The 21,008-nt window shown below is 39.9% G+C and overlaps 1 protein-coding gene across 2 annotated transcripts in view; it reads right to left on the bottom strand.

Annotated features, from left to right (window-relative positions):
• Positions 1–21,008, bottom strand: part of tns1b (tensin 1b) — a 161,412-nt gene that overhangs the window by 126,359 nt on the left and 14,045 nt on the right. For both annotated transcript variants that reach the window (XM_026143669.1, XM_026143668.1), the window contains exon 2: positions 4,281–4,395. In XM_026143669.1, the coding sequence (XP_025999454.1) occupies positions 4,281–4,395 (115 nt within the window). The remainder of the gene's footprint in view (positions 1–4,280; positions 4,396–21,008) is intronic.

Raw genomic sequence — 21,008 nt, 5'->3', positions numbered from 1 at the left:
TGCATTAGCAACATGCTTTTCCTGTTAGGTGCTCGTCAGTGCTGCATAAGGACAAAATTAAACATTTTCATTAGATATGGTGGTTGTTTAGACTTTTACTGCCACAAGACGCATTTTAAAACTACGTGGGAACGATTTACAGAATGGTGTGCTCTGTTTTTGCACAAAAAGGAATGAGATCACAGATACAAGTGGCAGAAATGAGCTTCCTCCAAACAGTGTCTGTGTTCAGGAGAATCATAGCTAGGTATTCTCTTTATTGCTGTTGGGCAGACGACATAGAGGGTGCGTGGACTACCAGATTAAAGGACAGCTTTTATTGTCAAGCTATCAGACTCCTCAAAAGCAACACCTGACACTTCCAATGGATAGATGGAAATTTTATGTGCTGTACGTTTTCTGAACGAGACAATCATGCTTCCAATAAAGGTCATTTAAAAAGAGAAACCATAGGTTATAACAGCAGCTTTGTTTTCTGTAGCAGCTCAGTCTCACTTTTTATCATCTTTAAACCTGATACTGTCCCACTGTATTATGTCTATGAAGGTTCTCAGTCATCCAGGTTGAAAGAAAGAAAGAAAGAAAGAAAGAAAGAAAGAAAGAAAGAAAGAAAGAAAGAAAGAAAGAAAGAAAGAGTCTGAAGACGTTTCACCTCTCATCTGAGAAGCGCCTTCAATTCTAAGGTCAAATGTAGGGAATCGCAGATTTAAGTCCTACAGCAAATGCATACCTTGAAACTAAGCTTACCCTAATGAAATCAACAGATTATGTATTTAGATTTTACACAATGAGAATACACTTTTCAAGTGTTTCCAAAGCCCGAGCTCTTAGCTCTCTTAAAATCAGCTGAGTGCTTCTTTAAGTCTAAATACTTTAAATGTATCTGGGTACCATATTCTGCATCCTTGTCTCGTTGCTTCTAGTTTTGGCTAAATGGGAATTTAATGAATCATATGACATGGAGACAAACGAAGGAAGAGAAAAACAGAGACTGCTAGACGTCTGCTGTCTGAGCAGACAGCTGTCTCCTGTTCACTTTGTGTTGTCATCGTAAATCTGACACACACACACACACACACACACACACACACACACACACACACACACACACACACACACACACGACCAAAGCCAGATACAAGTAGGGGAAGAGAATTATACTGAGGTAAATTAAATCAAAATAGAGTCCAGTGAAGCCTTGCCATGATGGTTTAGTCCTCTAATAAATCATATCTTACAGGCGGTGGTCCCAGGTGCTGTCCTGTGTCAGTTTATGAGAACACTTAAGGGCTGTCTCCACACACAAGTGTATGCTGTTTAACCAAAACAGACTGACAGCAGCAGTGAGTGTGCGTCACTTAGAAATACATCTTTTTGGGGAATGATTTATCATTTTCTGATCACTGCAAAGTGCACCAATGGAGATCTTTGTGGCATTTTAATGGAATTATTTGGCTAATAACAAGGTTTGCTACAGGAGACGGTTCATTCAAGAAGGCTTCTACATCAGGTTTTTTTTTTTTTGAGTATTTTACTTGTCTGTCAATTAGCACTTATTAGCAATAATCTATGTATATTGCCCATACACATGTAGTTTGCCTACTAAGATTTGTAGAATTAGCTAACTTAGCCTTCCACCCTCTCATCCAACAGCAGTGTTCAGGCTTGTAAATGTAGCCCAGAAACATTTTTTTGAACAGTACGTGTTGTTATTGTTGCGTAAGCAGCAGATGCAAGTTTGCTCCTGTGAAATACAGCATCCTATGCAGAACATGAAGGCTAATGTGAAGATTTAATTACATAAATTATCCCACCAAACACATTCAGAACACCTGGAAGCACAAGTTAGATCAGAGGATAAAGCAGGTGTTGAAGTTCAATTATTTTCTAAGCCTTTTATGATCCCGGAGGAGAAGACTTTACTGTGCCAGCATAATCTGCTCCTGCATCATTTTGCTTTATACTTGCAGTAGACACAGTCACCTAAAGACCTGCTCTAGTATCGCAACTGAGGAAAAGATTGTGCTCTTCTTCTGCTCTATTTGTTATGTAATAGGAGATATAACCACACCTTATATAACCGCACCTCCTGAGCTTTTGGCACTTTTTTAACATGAGCATTGCACAATAATATGTCAGACTGCCTTTGAGGAGCTGATAAGATACCAAAAAACAAGTAATGTTCATGTTTTTCTAAGCTACATCAACCAATCCTGTGTCAGTTTTGGGAAGATGCAAACTAAATATCCCCCCCACTGTGTGCCAACCCACACATCCAGCCTTTTCCACATGGATTCATTTGACGTTATCGGAGTGAAAACAGGCATTTCCACAACAGCACGATGTGCCAAGCAGGCCGAGGTCATACATGCTTCCGTTTTTGTTTTTGTCCTGCTCTGCACACTGGACCGAAAAGATTTACTGCGTCGAAATGGTCAGAAAACGGTGACCACATTAACGTCGGTTACTCCGTCTCAGCTTCTTTCCTGCGATTGTTTGACGTTTTATGTTATAAGCCTATCGCAGTAGTTTCAGGTTTAAAAAAAACTGTAAAAACATAAAAATAACCTCAGAAGGGTCCTGGCTATGTTAGTATATCCATTTAACACAGAGACACCCTGCAGTGTATATTTTTAAATGAGAAAACATGCCTCCATCTTTATTCTATTAATAATGACTGCACCAATGGAACGATGCGAATCAATCAGCCGTCAGTCAACCACATTGTCTCTTCAGTAAACACCATTAAGGAAATTGAGAAGCTGTTAACCTTTAACCCTCCTGGAGCTTCTTCTGCCGTCCTCTGTCACTTAACTGACTAAATCCCGACACAAAGGCGACCCCAAGTAACCTTGGATGACCTCTCATTTAGACCACTGACGGATGTGTAACAGATATTGCCTTCAATGTTTTCCTGACTGCAGCAGTTAATATTACCATCCCTGTGTGCCTGTTAACTCTAGCTCGGGGAGATTTAAGTGATCAAACAGAGTTTAGATTAGGAGTCTAACGAAAGTGTTTTGCAGCCTGTTTCCAAAAAACATAATGCAATCATTTGTAAATCATTTTAATGCTATAGTTTAATGAAAAAATGCATGCAAGTAGCAAAAATGTATGCTCATTTTCTATTTGAAAATTAAAAACCTGAAACGGTAAAGAATTTAGGGACGAGTCTGAAAGCCAGCGCTGAGTGGACTCAGGTGGTATTTTATTAAAAACAGACGTATTTCTAAAGTGGAAATCACCACAAGGACTCAGCAACACCTCTGGAACCCATCATCAGTGAACACAGTTTGCTGCTGAATTCTAATTAAAACTGTCTGGATTGATAATTTGCGCAAATTCTTATTAGTGCCTGAAGCTAAGTGACCTATTCCAACTGTTGTGAAGAAGTACATGTATAACATGTGCTGGTGGGGGCTTTGTAAGGTGTGTATTACACATTGTAAATGGGTGTATTTTAACCATAACTCAGTAGCTTTTGCTCAAAACCGTAACAAACAAGTGAAAGCAAAAACTTTCCAAGGAGTTTCCCCCCAAAGTCAGGTGTGTTTATGCCTCTGTAGTCGTGCCTGCCTGCTCCGAATATGACACTTCTTGGGACCTAAAAGTGGAAATGCTCCTTCAGGTGTTCGTCGTATATGTAGTTTCAGAAATGGTAACATGGTTCAGACTGTAGAAGCAGGGAATCAACTCAACTGTTTAGTATGAGGACTTCTGGACAAAATGCACACTAGTATAGATAACAAGATCTGCTTTCTTGTCTGAAAATCGAAGTATGTAAGTCTGACCAATCAAAGTGAGCTGAACATATTTTTGTTCGTCAACTCTCCCAGAAATGGTAGGTCAGACTGTATATGAACCTTGGACCCTGAAAATATTATCTTAACCACAAAAAAGGAGGATTAAGATAAGATCCTTTTAACTACAAAACAATGCTTGGCTCGGCTCACATAGGCAACAAACTGAAACTCTTTGAAATGCTTTCTAGCTAAGTGGTAATGAGTGCAAATATTAGACAATTTTTACAATTTTATTGTTTTGTTTTTATTGCTTTAACATTATTATTGTGTCTAAAATAGGTCTCTTTTAAATGAGACTGAGTCTCAATGGGATTACCTGTATAAATAAAGGTTAAATTAAAAAAAAGAAAGATACTAAAGGTAGGCTCATCAACAAAAAACGTTAACAGAGCATAACTCTGCTTGAATTCTGTCATCATCACGAGGAGAGCTGCTGGGGTGAGTCCTGATGTGGGTGCTTCAGGACAGGTGACTGACCTCGGCAGATGAATCCGTCTTGGATGATGGTTTGTTTGCAGACGCTGCAGTGCTTTGCCTTCTTGAAAGTCTTCACCCGGAACGTGTGGGAATGAAGAGCCTCCAACTCCTCTGGCTGCAGTCAGGAAAACAACAACAAAAGACAAAAGAGGAGGAATGTTAGTTTAAAAAAAATGTTGCAAGCTTCACTGAGTCCAGGTGGCGTGAGTCATTGAGCGGTATTTTTATGGCCAGAAGATCATTCAAAACACAAATGAAATCATTTTATAAGCTAGACAATACTGAATCTATAAAGTCAAACTGTAAATCATATATCAACCCTTACATTCATCTCAGGAGCAACCCCTCCTCCAGAGGCAAATCATTACAACTAAGTTATTTGTGCTTAAAAACTTTGCTTCAAAGTCCTCTAAAGTCCTCCCAGGAAGTAAAGCTGTGGGGGTTTAAGCTGTCAGAAGCAAACAAAAAACGAAAACACTGTCTTATCTCCTGTTTTTCTTTCTTTCAACCACCTCCTACTCCTTTCTCCTCCCCACATTTGACCTGTCATCTCTTTGCCCTCCTTTGCAGGTGTGTTACACAACTCTGGAGAAACTTTATCTCCCAGGCCTGTTAAACATCCCCGAGTGTCTGTCTGCAGCCTGCTGTTTTTCCTTCACCATGTACCATCCAGCGTCCAGCCCTTTTCCTGCCGGCTTTGTAAACGCAATTTAAGGTCGTGACACACACCAAACACAAAAGTGAGACCGACTCCTGCAGGGTCTTTGTGAGAAACGTGCGTCATATTTCCATAAGCCCCCCCCTCTCCCAAAATGTTCAATCATGGGAAACGTGACATAATTTTTGTTGTTTATTTGCTCAGCTGGTCTCAGTTTGTGTCTTAAGGGAATAACAGCTTAACAGATTATACTGTTAAAGACACTTTTATATTTAATTAGAAAAGGCTGAAATGCATTGGGCAAGAACTGCAAAACAAACTTACACAACACTGACAGTATAGCACCATGTAATACCTCTGCAATCCTACTGAATTTTTCTCTGTAAACGTCTCCATGCACGTGTAGGATTTTTTCATGCATCTAAGTGCCTCAACTCTACATACCTTCAGTACTGGGATGAAAGAGAAAATGGATGTGTTTTCAACACAGGAAGTGCCCGTTAGCATGGCGTTCAGCCATGAGGCTTCCATTAAGAGTGTGTGTCTGTGTGTGTGTGTGCGTGCACATGCCGGACAGGACTAAGTGACCATGTGGTTGGCATATTGGGGGACTTCTTGTACAGGAATTCTCAAACTAGAAGACCACAGAGACATATTGAGCATGTTAGAAGGAAACTCAAGTAGTTCCCTCTCTGAAAGAGCTGCCAGACCACCAACCATCACAACCTTAAAACCACTAATGCCCCCCTCCGTTTTTATTCTTCTCAGTCCAAACAGAAATCTTGTTGGAAGGCAGCGGAGTGAGAAATGACAGCACAGGAATAACGCTTCAATTATAAATCAAACTAAGTATCTGTTGGACTAAGTGTGTAGTCTGTTCCCATTTAACTGCTCTACAGTAAAGCTAACTGGTCATCAAAGTGCTACACTCCCTGTAACAACAATAGCTGTAATTTCTTTGCACTGTTAGATATGTAATTCCAGAGAGGTTTGGATTTACATGGTTTGGTTTTTAACAGTCTTTTCTAGATTTGTTCTGGTCTGTTTTGTACAACTAATAGGCAACATCAAAGGCATCATCGGAATTGTATGATTAAGCTTTCTTGGAACTTGATTTATATTAGTGATTTGCACTGTCTGAGCCTGGATTTCCTGTCATCTGGGAAGCAGTTAAAACACAAGCAGGTAATATTTCAGGTTACTCTCTAATATAACATTGAGTTCAACACTGCAAACGCTAAAATGACTCAACAAGACTTGACAAAGATTTAAAACCGGGGTCAGTGTTTAGGTATGACAGGTCTACAACATTTCCTTTAAAGGGCAAAAGCTGTTATTCTTGCACTTCCATGGACTCGGGGGAAATGTCGAAACTTGTTGATGTAGGTTTTTTACGATTTATCAGCATTTCCTGTCATACAGGCTCAATAGTATCATCCATTAAATATGGCTGACTGGCACAAAGACAGATGCAATTTTTTGGGTGTGAAACCTGAAGCCAGTGCAGAACTGCATGAAGCCTGCATTTATAACAGGCATCAGGGGTGGCAGAAACATCTATTGTCCGACAGAAGTCAGAAAACAGCCTTCAGCCTTGACCCTTAAACACTTTCCTGAAGAGTTTATGACACCAATCAATAACTTCTTGTCATATTAATAGAGTCCTTTTTGCAAATATTGGTCATTCTAGGCATCAGACAAGAACATCATCCAGGATATGCTCAAGAATTTGGGATTTACAAATCAAACAGCTTCACAGAAACATCCACACTTGCACGCACATCTGGGTTCAAAACGCCAAGATGTCAGTGATGAAAACACTCATCTCAAGTCTTGGGAACTCTACAGAAATACATGATTATCAATCCTGTCAACTTCCACATAGTGTTGAAGCAAAGATCCACCATATTAAAAGAAGTTTTAGCAAGATCGTAGTGTCAGTATGTTCTGGTAGCAGACATCTCTCTCCAGAGGTCTTAAAAAATAAAATTCAAAAGGCTGGCACTGTGAATAAGGCTTTACAGCTTTATGATGCATTACACTTTCTCAGAATTGATAGTTTCTCTGATTCACGAGCTTATCCAGAGGTTTAGCAACTTAAACATACTCCAACAGCTCTATGCAGAACTTCACTGTTTGTTTTTCAGAGCCGGATGGCAACAGCAGGACAGCCGACCCTTCATTCCATCTCCCGACTACGCCTTGCCACAACATAATGTGATTAGCTTAATCTAGTTAGACTGAAATAATGACCATGGCTGTGCAGGATGCACCATGTTGGCAAGGGGGCTTTTCTGAGGAGGAGTGAAGGTCCCTGGTTGGCACTCGTATGTATCTTGCCAAGGCCCTGGCTGCCACCTGCTGGTTTAAGACTTTGGATATGGATTTAGACTTTGAGAGGCTGGAAAAGCGTGATATGTGGGTTTAATCGTATGCTCGGTCACAGTAATTCAAGCATGTCTAAGCTTTGCCAAATTACACCAAATTTAATGGACACTGATACTGCTGGAATGAGGCAGGGCGCAGATTACGTTTATACAGAAACACTGTTTTTACTTCCAGGCTGTTGGGGAATCAACTGTCAACATAAAGAGTCTATACTATCAGCAGGCAGGTGGCTGGAGGAACACCTGCCTTTAAATTGCTTTTTGTCAAATGTCTATTCTCAAACCACACAATCAAAAACAGTCATTAAGTCCTGTGGGGGCTACAATGACATCACCTGTTTTGGATGCAATTACCACAACGATACTTGGGAAAGGATGTGAGGCAGTAGTGCGCTCTTTAGTGAACTCTCATGTACTCTGCTTCCACTGGTACATTTTAAATTTCATTTAAAAAAAAAAAAATTATATATTGCATAACAATACAGTAAATTAAGCTAACAGTAAAAGAAAGCTCTCAGATGTCTCTAGTGAAATAAAAAAAATGTGAAAAAATGACAGGAATCTGTTTTTAAAACAAGCCAGAATATCAAAACGTTAACATAAAGTAAAGCAGGTAACGTAAAAATAAATGGAAAATTAAATGTAACATGCTACAAACCCAGGTGTCAGTTGCTGGGGGGATGTGATCATCCTAATTCTCCCCACAAGTGAAATCCCATCACATGGTTATCCTCAATGAGAAGCCCATCATTTCCACTCAGGGCTACAGGTCTTTGTGTCCTGTTTTTACTCAGATTTTGATGCACATCTCCACAGCTTCAACATTACATGACACAAAAGAACATCACTCAGTAGTTTTTTTATTTTTGTTTGTTGGTTTTCTCATCAGCAAAAGTTCTACAGCGGAGCCAAAGCTAAAGGGTGACATGAAAATCCTGCAGACCACTGACTAGTCAGGGAGAAACACGACTAACGGGTGAAACACAGAACATCAAACTCGCTGGCTTCCTTTTCTAAAACCAGAGTTCATATCTTTGCTGTGGCATACAGCCTCCCACCAAAAAAGCCATCATTGTTTTATCATCCATCATTTCTGTTTACACTACCTTTCTGTCACGTTGGCTATGATGACCCAAGTACCGTCTGCAGTGGAATAGAGAAGTTTGGACTCCTTTAAAAGTAGATGCCTTCTCCATGCACAAGGAAATTCATTTTAATAAATTTGGGAGTTCCTGTGGAGCTATAATCATGAACTAGGGATGGTCATGATGGTTACGAATAGTCATTAAACTATAAAAACAAATCTAATCTAAATCTGTTTCCTGTCATAAGTAGAGGTATTTTATAAGTAGAGGTATTTTTCTTCTCTCTTTAGTAATGAGACAATGTTTTGTAATTCCTTGTCTATAACAAACTCTCACTCTCTTCCTCTCTCTCTCCCTCTCTCTGACACACACACACACACACACACACACACACACACACACACACACACACACACACACACCTCTACACTATGCTGCACTGTGTTAAACAGGCAGGATGTCTCAATCCAGGAGTCTATTCAGCGGCCTCTTTGACCACTCCTGAGCCTTCTCACACTCTCCCAGCCCTCTATCCATTCACACACCAGGACTTAACCAGTCAGACAGCCAGGGTGGGGGGTGGTGGTGGGGGTTGGAGGGTACAGTCGTCCACTGTTATGCCACTTGTCTTGTTTGTACATTTTTATTCTCTGACTTCTGTGGGTAGAGCGGTTAAAATGAGGCTGGAGGAGTGTAATGTGCATAGAGGATACTCGAGCTGAAATTCTTTTGACTTTGAGAGGTTTAAATTTGTAGTATCACTCGAGTGCCAAGCAGTTCAAGACATCCTCCTTCACACAGCCACACAAAAGAAAGAACTCCTCAACACGTCCGTCTGTTTGAGTCCGCTTGCCCTCACCAGAAATCTGCGCTTCAGTCGTTTAACCCCAAAATGTAAATACGGCGCGCAGCAATATAGCAGGACGCTCCCTTTTGTCAGCCCTTAATTGTTTCCGATCATTAGCGATGCACCCGGGGCTCTCAGACTTTGTTTATTGTTTCGGGGTGGAGTATATGGGGGATTCGACTGAGGATGATGAGGAGACCTATGGGGGTGGGGAGCACAGATCTGCAGAATTAAAGACGTCCCTCTGAGTGCGTTCATGGGATATGAAGCCCAAGCTGATCATTTTTTGTTTCAACCTGTAGCGGCCCATGCAAATGGACTCTGTCCCTCACATTTGCGTCACACTTCAGGCTCTCAAATGGACCACAAAGGAAGGAAATGGTTTCAGACAACCACCCGGGACCCCCGAAAGCTGGGGTCAGGGTGTACAAATACCCCCCCCTCGTCAACTCAGGCACTGCAGCTCCTGGGAACAGACTCCCGTTCCCTTAGAGACGCACACATAATCTCCTGCCTAACACTCATTAGCACGCATGGGCAAAACAGGCGCTCTCGTGCATAAAGATGTGCAAATACGTACACACAGATGAACAGACCTCCTACATCACACATTCATACACATATGTGCAGAAATAACTGACCATCACTCACAAATTCCACCCTCATTTTACACTTTTCATTCCTAAAAGTTGTAAAAAGAAGAGGAAGGTCTTCACTTAGCAGCTGCTACCTTTCCACTTTTCCCAGTTTAGTTTTAGGCACAGCCTGGAACGGTAACAAAAGGGCTGACATCAAGAAGTTTAAACCAGATTTTTTCCTCTTTAATGGAATAATAGGTTTAGATGTTAATCAATACTGTGTTGTTAAAATTTAAGGTTAAAAGATCTGTTATTTTTATCTGTATTGGGCTCCCTGGACTGTTGTGGTTGACGGGGCTCAGCATGAGAGCTGCTCATGCTTTCACCAGTACCAGCTGTCCAGCCATCAGCAGCAGAAGTTTTACATCCACCACTTTTGCAAGATTCTAGCCTGATGCACATTGGGCTTTAATATCTGCAGTCTAAAAAACAATCTTTGGTTTTGTCATCGTTCCTCTTTGTTTTGGGGGGCATTGATTGCACTGTCAGTAACACCCACATCAGTCCAGAGGCATTTCTTGTTAAGTCATGACATTAAATCTTTAAGTTTTACTTTTTTCTGTTCCTTCACAAAAATTCTTTTTTCTTTTTTTCACTTTACAGATTTGGATTTTCTTGATCGCTAAACTGACACATTGCCTGTAAAGAGTCTTGACAACATTGTGCTGGAGGGATAAAACACACTTGTGGTCGAGTTCATCATTTTCAAATGATGCATTTTAACAACTGTTTGCTTACGTTTACATGTAGTGGACGTAGTGGTTTCTGATTAGTTTGTAGTTCTGGTTGATATATTTTGCCAGTGATAGGATTAGTTATTTGTGTGATGAACACTAATGAATTATTACATTTTCAAGCTAGTGGCTTCAGAACACAAAAACCAGTGTGTGGACAGTATTATCATCATTGCCACCACTTGTTTGGCCAGCATTTAGTCACAATATATCTGCTACGCTGGCTCAAGGTGTCCATCAGAGGCAGCTACAACCAAAAACCTCTGCACAGCTGCAGGCTGCACTCAGCCATTCCTCCACAGCAGATCCTCCATGCATTGTGTCCTCATATCAAATGTCTTGTGTATACATATATTAGAACACTGGTAACTACAATCTAAAACACAAAACTGTGTTTATTTAATCGACTACTACAAGTAGACATTAAATGATGGGCAATTTTATTCATCATTTTGTTTTTTGTTCTCCTCATGGGAGGATTATGGGTCAAACTGGGGGCATGGGGGTACCTCCCAAAGGCAATGGCAGGGGAAACAGTGTTGTCCAAGAACTCAAAATGCACAATTACAGAAACATGATCTCGTCACGTAGCGAAAAACCGCCATAATTTGATTAATGGCAGAAAAATTAAACTCAAATTTGAGATTTTCTTTTTTAAAAACATCTGAAACACATTTGTCCAAGGCTGAGTTTTAGATTTCAGATAGCACTGTTTTTCTTGCAATGGATATAAAGTTTTAGAATCATACTGTTCATACAGCTTCAGCATGTATTAGGTAATGTTATAGTATGGAGATAAAGCCTTCCAGACTCTGCTTGGCGACAGACATTCCAGCTGAATAAGGTAACCAAGAGGCTGTTTTTCTCCTCAAGTTTAGAATTCAAAACTATTCCCTCGACTGCTTCCCACATGTGACTCATGCAGAGACCTACGTATGTACACACACTGATTTCCCCTCAGATTACACTGGCACTTGATGCATTACCTCATATACACACAGAACCATGTTTGTATGGGTACAAACGCCTCTGACACTTAGACTGAATTGAGCAGTACGGCCATCAGCTGTAAAAGCTGTAAGAGTAAAGTAAGTTTAAAAACAAAATATAAAAAAAAAATAAAATAAAAATAGAATTGCAAACAAAATTTGGTTCCTTTTAATAATAAACAGACAATAAAAAAAAAAAACCCGTATACCATACACACAACACAAAATATTAAAGGATCAAAGACATGAAGTGGGAATGTGTGAGCAAACTAAAGTTTATTTTTAAACTGTCTTTACAATATCTGATACAAATTTTTCAAATCCATGTGCATCTAACAGTAGTTTTCTGACAAAAGCCCCATTTTTTAGTAATTATGAATTTTGCTTTCATGTGATATGGCTAAAATGGTTATTTCAGCACACCAGTAAAATCATCAGGACTAGCTAATTGTTTTCTTTTACTGAAAACAATTAGCTAGTGTTGTACTAGAAGGCCACACGAGGCATTATCACAGTCAATGGGAGTTAAAAACAAAATGTATTTCTTAAGTTTAATTTCATATCAGTCAGTTCCAGGTTCAAATGTTCACTGTCCCTAAAAACAAGACAAAGAAACAGACATACCACTGACAGTTAAAGAGTAAAATATTTTTATAATCCTGATAACGTGCTCATAGTCAAGTGTAGCATCCAGGCATCCATGGAAAACAAAATAACAAGGCTAAGAGTAAGAAGATAGGAGTAAACTAGCTAGATGTCACCTAAAGATAAGTAGGCTAATGCTCAATCAGCAGAGAAAAGTGCCATCACATGACAAAAATTACATTAAAAAATGAGGATAAAAAATTAAAAGTTAGAGAATCTGAGATGACCCCATTCACACGATGATACTGGCAATTAATATGGTGCACCACAATTCAATTTATGTGTGTTAGAGGAAAAAAGTTACATCTGTTACATCAGTTACAGCTGGCTAGACGGCTGGGGTGTAACATTTCTCCAAAACACCATTTGCTGGCACAGCATCCGAATTTAAAATGTCAAGAAACAAAAGATGTAGCTACTACTATTGCCCTACTATCTTACCCTGAAATTCCTGACCTAACAAGTGTTGCTGGAACAGTCCACAGTAATTGCTTATTCTCCACTTAAACTGGTCCTAGAAACTAACAATGACACCACTCCCCATGACCAAAAAGAACCCAACCAACCAAACAAAAAAAAAAAAAAAAAACCCAAAACAAAGACATTTTGTCTTCATATTGATAAGAAAATAGAACTTTTCACCAGGTTTCATGCAGAAAAAAAGTAAGTGTTTTGTGATTTTTCAGCTGTAGTGAGAAGAGGTGAGAAAGAAGCCGCCACAACAGAAGAGACGGACAAGCACCAGCCGTCCGTCCTCCCCTTCTGTGTCGATTTCCTACAGCGTGAATGGAGGCAGTGAATAGCATATACACACAGTATAGTGCTTCATTATTGACCCCCACCAATCGAACACTATTGTTCTTCCCGCTGAGGCCAGAAGACTAACCGAGACCTCTGCAGTCAGCTGGGTTAATGAGCCAGCTAGCACACTACAATCTCTCATATGGGACACCATATGCATGGATAGACATTTTAACAAGATGCATTGGAGTGATCACTGCATGTCTCCATCTGTGTTTTTGTGTATACACATGTAACGCTCACTGACTCAATGAGTGTGCAAGCAAAACTAATTTCAGATGACTGCAAACAGAATTTCTGAAAGATTTCTCAAAAGCTTTTTCTACTTTTGTGACGACCCCCCCTCCCATCCTCCAGAGGACGGTCCCCTTTCACAAAAGGCTGCTATTCTTCATTTCAGCTGGCAAAGGACAACTGACCTCTAACCTATCTCCTCTTCCCCACGACCTGACCTCTTTCCTCCACGCACTACCTTCATCGATTCAAGTCTTTCCCCATCACCAGCTAAAAATCCAAAACAATCGTAACCTCTATTCTCTTTCCATCTAAACTCATGATATCATGTGACTATAAACAACTCAAATAGTTGGGGGGGGGGGGGGGGGGGTATAATAAAACAAAAAACAGAGTCTCTCTCCTTGGAAACTTTACAAACTTCACAAAGTATATTAGATCATTTTCAATGGTACCTAAACTGTACAGCCTATCAGAATGAGGCATGACTATAACAGTGGGTTTAAAATGGGGGTCATTAAAAAATTCCAGCTTTGCCAAACCCCCCCGAATAATTTAAACAGCACTTAAACTTCAGTTGAGAAATCAAAGGACAAGTTACTGAAAGATGCAAATGCTACCTGTAAAGTGGTGCTAAACTTTGTAATGCTCCCTCTTAACCAGTGATGAAAGATACAGATAATTGCTGTCTTTGAACTAATGAGGCAAGACTGCTAATGTTACCAGTAATCTGATGCTTAACGGCCTGTATAAACCTGTTCAAATATGTCAATGCTACAGCTCTAACATCTCCAGGACTTATGTAATCATGGACGCGAGTAGCTCTGCTAGAGTCACAGTTGAAAATAATCCTCATTTATCCCACACCGGGCTTTGGTGGAGGCCCTCAGTTTGAAACGAGCCCTATTAGTTTATCTAGTTTTAAGTCCACTTTCTCTGGATTGGCTGCCACTTGCAAACAGCTTGAAGAGTAGGTGGGAGGGGCTCAACTCAAGCTGTGATGCAAAAGTAGAAAAAAAAATTGCCTGAAACAGAGCATTTTGCCTAACAAGGCCTGTGCTTAGTCTCCCAGGGATTAGTTGCATCTACTCTGACCTCATTATTATCTAATATGAACATTCTCCATGGTAACAGTAGATTTGATAGAAAATAAAGAAGAGCTTAACATGTCTTTAAATGATCCAACACAATATAACACTGAAGACTTTGATTCTTAAAGGCAGAGTTGACAGTTGCATGCAAAAGTTTGGCCACCCCTGTGCAAACATACACACGCCTTTGGCAACGGTGTCAAAACAGCTCAATTTATACCTCATCTTTCAGCATGACTTGTATCTAAAACAGCTCTAGATTATCCAGATATTGTTTTGCATACAAAATACGTCAGGCATCAAGTATTACGACTGCGTCGCCCATCCTGCAACTCTTTGTGGTACTGCCACCAAAAGGTCTATCGGATTTGCCTTGTAAGTTTTTGTATAAAAAAATAACAACAGCAATAAGTTCACAATTTCTAGTCTTATGAATGTCAAAATTTGCTGATTATTGTTTATATCTAGCAAACAAAGCTGAATACTTTTAGGCTGCTGTTTAGACAAAAAAAAGACAAAAAAAGAACATTTTAACTTCTGGGCAATTTTTAAGGGATATTTTCAAAAAAAACAGGCAATCAACTGAATTAACGCAGATGCATCTAACCTATTAGCATGCACAAAACAGTAAGGATGATGTTAGGAGAATGAGAAACATGAGCTTACACAACAACAGTGAGTGTTCTTCTTCCTTTCACAAACTCCTACAACACCATTTTCAGCTGATTCTCACATTTCTGTTTAGCCTTTGACTCCTTTCACATGCGATGCCAATTACCGGTAGCAATTATGTGCACGGGCCTTGTTTGTAGCAGTGTTATTCTGTCTTTAACTGAACCTCAACAAAACTAATTTGTTATGACTATTATTCAGCTTCAGTCAGACAGAAAAACACTTCCAGCCTCAAGCTGCATGCCAACCAGAGGCTTAATTTTCTGTTACCACCAGCGCATTGTTGATATTTTCATAGGCTAAATGACAGAACAGTAACTTTACAAAATATTTCCACAAAGCTCATCCAGATAGCTTTGTAATGACTTCTTGGTCAACTCTCGAGGAGAAAGTGAGAGCACATAAAACAAGCCTGGCTCCAATTAACTGCCTTGCTCTGACTGGCATGTTACAATACATTCAGCAGTTGAAGAAGGGAGTTTCTCTGAATCCCCTAATTGTCAGCAGCCCACTACAGAACAAGTGCAGTGAGCAACAATTCACAGCTAAATACCAGAAAGAAGAGAGCTCCCCCAAAGCTTTCCTTCCGCTCTCTGGTTCCCACTAACCAAATAGTCTTACAATGAACAGTCACCTGCTTTTCATTTAGGGGGGAAAAATGCACCCCAGGCATTCCAGTCCAGTCTCTCTTTCCTCCACTTTACTTCCTCTGACTCTACAGGCATTTCATTTCAGTGAGGTGGATCTCAAGGAGGAAATTACTCAGTCATCCAGAAGTAAAGAGAGGGGGGGGAAAAATCCCTTCTTTTTCACAGAGCATTAGAATAACGCACAGCAGTCATCTTTTCTACGTTGTCACAATCTGGTACTCATTCAACTTTGTGAGTAGCATAGGAAGCAATGGAGAAAGGTAGGGGAACAATAGAGGTGGTCAGCCCTCCTACCGAAACACAACAAAGACACAATCTGTGACTTTTTATGTTAGGTCCTGAATTTTAACGCAGAACACCACACCAACCAGTATCTCAAGGTTCTTCATTGACAATCCCCTATGACAGGCTCGGCCAACGGCAGGCCTCGAGGGCCGGTGTCGTGCAGGTTTTAGATATCACCCTGGGTCTAAACACCTGGATCAAATGATTAGTTCATTTTAGTTCAATGTAGCCATTTAAATCAGCTGTGATGAATCAAGGATACATCTAAAACCTGCAGGACACCGGCCCTCGAGGCTTAGTCTACATCCATTTAACCTCCATTTTCAGAAATAATCTCTATCTGCAACCCACTAAATACATATTAACCTCCCTTTTCACAGACAACATGCATGTGTGTGTTCTTTATGCAAACAGGATCGAGAAGGCTGGTTTGTTTTCGGAAAACACTGCACAGGTAGATAGAGATTTCTGTGGTTGGACCGAAGATGAGGTGAAAGTGTTGCTGGAAGTTACCACATGAGTCTAAGGCAACTTTAGTGAAGAAAGTCACAGCTGTGAGTCCGTGGACAAATGTTTGCCAAAGTTTCAAGTTTATCCTTTGAGATCAAAGCACGATCCTGGATTTTAAACTGCAGTTAGGTCAACACTTTTCCAGCGTGTGTGTGTAAATGTGGTAAAAACATAGTCTACGTGCTCATTAGATTCAACCCATATCAAGTGCAAGGTTGTATGAACTTTTTTCTTTTTTTGGGGGGGGGGGGGTTAGGAGCTAGTTAGGACGCATGCACCCTAACTAACCCTTTTAGCATCTGTCTCTATTGCAATGTAGAAACAAATAGACACACGCGGTAATGAAATATTTCTGCAACAGCTTCAACCATGACGTCAGTACTGATGGTGCAAGTAGACAGAAAGTATGCAGGGAGGTGCTGCCGTGTTATCTGTTTTTAGTTTTTATATCTAATTTTACATTGCTGATAGCTTTCTTTAAGAGGAGCAGCGTACTATTCTTCCTCTTGCTTCCACTAGGTTGCTGAATTTTAAAAAATTATAATAATTTTTTTTGTAAAGGTATTTGATTCAAGTTTGACCAATCAGCAACCAGCCTAGCAGTTATTCAGTGTCACTCAGGAGTACGTAACTTAGATTAGGTACTTTTTCTCCACCTATTCCAACCTTAAAAAAAAGAAAAGAAAAACGTGTTGTAGGGCAAGATAGTGTGGTAAAACACATGCACCAGGTGCAGACCGCCATAACACAACCCACTAGTTCCTACAGTGGCCAGAGTATTGGCATCACACTGGAGTTTAACCATCTTCACTGATCCCTTAGACACTCTGCTACAGTCAGGTCTAATTTCAGATCACAGCTGTTCTATAAGTTTGTTTATTGCCAGTTAGCAAATGTTAGCATGTTAAAATGGTTTTGGAACATCATATCAAATTAACATTAGTGTGTGTGATTAACCCCATATCGGCAACACAATAGGTCTGTCAGCTCTCTTATGTTATAACCGTGATGTTTCAACCTTGATGAGGTTCATTATAAACCACACAAGGGCTTTACCAGGTTCAATCCAATCACATTGCACATTTGCATTTTTACATTGAAATCAGTTAGGTCCTAGAAAGAGCTGCAGATGACATCTAAAATGATATTATAGATGCAAAACAAACTATAATCGGTGGCTGTGATACTTTTTTCATACTAATGAGATAATTTAAAAACAAAAACTTTATTTATCAAACAGAAAATGTTGGATACTCATCAATTTAATCATGTAACAGGAAACGCATTAATTGTCAATCTGTTGATCCCACTTTGCTTATTCTTGTTTTTACTTATTCAACTTTAAAGAGCTGCTCTTTTCTTTTGTCTGCAACCTCAAAAGAAATTCTTTATTACTGCTGTAACACAATTACAGTATCGTTTCCTGGCTTGGACTCAGGTATCTGTTTCGAAATGTTACAGCAAATCCGTATTAAGCAATTGATAAGATTTCAGCTTCATTTGTTTTTACAGAAAATCTCAAAATCGCCTGAGATAAACTTTGTCTAAAGAAAACAGTTGAACCTTCTGAACTTTCCCTCGCAGCGTTGTCATATAGCAGCGTATGAAAATAAATTATACATGCGGAACATAGAGAGCTACAAGCTCCAAATAAAAAAGCAGACAGTGCCTGCCAAAGGTTTAGATTCAGAAGGATAAAAATGGGTTTAATCAAAGACAGCCAAAGTTCATCATAGGAGGAAACTGCTGAGGGAAACAGCATGAGCTCCATATCGTGCTGGGTTGGCAGAGGCAGACGCTCTTGGATGGGACGAGTGAAACTAAAACCATAACCCCAGATGAAGGAAGAATGGGGATGACATGTTTTGGGGGACTTTGTTCTTATGATTAGATCTTATTATTTCCTGATGAGAGCTTCTTCTGCTTTTCCCAACCTAAATCTTATCTAAAAATACAAAAAATATAAAGAAAATCTAAAAAGTGCAGAAAATTATTCATGGCACCAGCAAAACTAAACCAAGCCAACCACCTGAGCATGAATTCAAATAATTAAAGAATCTCGAAGCTCCCCCGATCCCTTTTGGATAAATGCACGGGCAGCGCAGCATGATGCTGTCAGCGCCGCTTCCAATGAGCGTTGTTTGGCCTCACTCTTGAATGCACAGGTAACCACAGGAGGTCTTAGATCAAGTCCAAAGTAGTAGGTTATCATGGCATTAAGAAGCTCTGTGACTCTCATTGGGACAAATCAAGCAAGTGGACGGCTAGTAAACGGGAGAAGTAAAGCCCAGCGTTAAGGAGAAAGCTCCTCGTCCTTTCTCTTAATCTCCACAGAGTGCTTTATCATGATGTCAGGCTCTCAAACAAATGTGCTCGATTTCTGGAATCAGATTAAAAAAGGTGACATGTTTCCTGGCTTTAAACCGTGTTTGTGCTTTGTTGCTGTATTTTTTAAAAAATTACAGAAGTTTAACTTGGCTGCTAAGTTGTGCTCTGGCACTGAAGACGCTTGAAAATTCGAGTCTACGTGTACATGTAAGGAATGTTTTGGCTTGCAATTAGTCTACTGCACACATGAGATATGAAGCATATCCATATAAGGTGACTTTCAGCACTAAACACGGGGTCGATAAACAACACAGTAAACGTTTGAATCTTCTTTGACATTTTTCTCTCAATCACCTTCCTACTGTGAGCAGAAAGGGTTCGAATGTACGTCTCTTTAATTAGCAAGGGTGTAACAATTCTTAAATGAGATGTACTGTAATGTTTAAAGTTCAGGTAAGTAGTGAGATGGAAATACATCAGAATACCAGAGTTTGTTTTTTCTTCATAATCCAATCATAATCAAGTGATCACTTTTTTCCCCTGCTTCTTCTTTTTCATCTCCTCCAAAGAAAATGTTTGTGAAGTCAAACTAAAGCCCAACAATGAAAGCATGAGCCTCTAATAATCAGAGAACAGAGGTGAAAATCCACAACAGATTTACCAGTCAGCAGCAACAAGGAATACTTGGCTATAGTTGTACCTTAATCTGATTAATGTAAACAGAAAAACCTAAAATAGCGTTACATGAATCCACTGAACTGCTGATGATCAACTGACCTAAATTTCTAGCTTAAACCTCTACAAATGTTTGTTTCTATACTTCTTTTCTGGCGCAGGTACAGCTTTAATATGTTAAAATCTGTACATCACTGGTGACTGCATTACAAAATTGCAGATTAGTTTTGCAATAAACGTGGCCCCAGGTACCACAGTGCGCTTCCTGTTAGCTGCCTTAATTATTACCAGGTTCAAACACCTACACACACTCAAGAGCATACTCTACAGCCAGTCCACATTGTTGTTCTACTTCTCAAATGTTCACCTTTGACCCTCCTTGTTCTCAAAGTCTAAGGCATTTCCTTGAGTGAGGTCACCTGTATTAAATTATTGTCTAGCACAAAAGCAGAATCCAGAGAGGGAGACAAAAGGTAGAAAGCTGTTGTTGAGGAAGAGTGAAGAATATACTTTATTTAAACAAGATGGTACCTAAAAAAATATAACAAAGTGTTTCTTAACAGTCAAAAACTAAGATAAAATCCATGAAACAAGCCAAAGACTCCAGTATATTTGGTTAAAGGTCATTTTAATCATAAAGTAACAAAAGCAAAAAGTCATGGATTCGCTAGACTCAAACAAACCATGTGATAGACATGACTTTGGGATAAGCAGAGGTTTAAAGGACAAGTATTAAACTTTCTAAGAGGCCAGGTGGGTTAAGCTCTTCAGAGAAAGTAATATTTCTACTAAAGTGGACACAAATGTTTAATGAGCATGGTGTCTAATGTCACCAATGAAAATGTAGATAAACTAACTTTACAGCAGTCTAGCAGCCAGTATCCCTGGATTAGGTAGAGTAAAATGAGGCAATCTAATTACGTTTCTGAATTCCAAACTTCCTGTCACAGAAAACCAGAATACCATGGGAGGTTTAGGACCAATGCGCCCAGTGAAGCATAGACAAAGCTGAGGGGGTCCCTCAGGACCAAAAGGGGCGGGTGGGGGTATTACACAAAGCTCAACATCTCTTGTAAATCAATGAGCAAGAGTTAAACGTCCCTTTTTGTTGTTCATGATTTTTCATCTAAGTCACGACCGTGAGAAGAAGCCACACAAAGATAAAGATGACAAAACTCCCCAACATGTCAACAAGTGGGTCAGCATCAAACCCAGAATGTAACTGTGAGGCAAACTCACTCAAGGGAGAGAAAAAATATTTGGGGTAACATAAACGCAGATGTTACGGTTAGGAGTGGTGATGTATTTCAAAGGGGGCCACACATGCGGAGCACTTTTCCCCAATCAGAGGTAATCTTAGGCAATGGGATTGAGGCAGAAGCTAACTACGAACAGAGAGAGACAGAAAAGGGAGAGTGGAAAAGGAGATGAGCTCAGAGAGCGTGTCGGAAAACGGCCAAAAGTAGACAACATCCAGGATGACAGTAGGTACTACACAG

Source organism: Astatotilapia calliptera, chromosome 16, assembly GCF_900246225.1.
Source record: "Astatotilapia calliptera chromosome 16, fAstCal1.2, whole genome shotgun sequence".
Lineage (NCBI taxonomy): Eukaryota > Metazoa > Chordata > Actinopteri > Cichliformes > Cichlidae > Astatotilapia > Astatotilapia calliptera.
The sequence above is the reverse complement of the archived record's forward strand: the minus strand, read 5'-3'. Positions and strand labels throughout refer to the sequence as shown.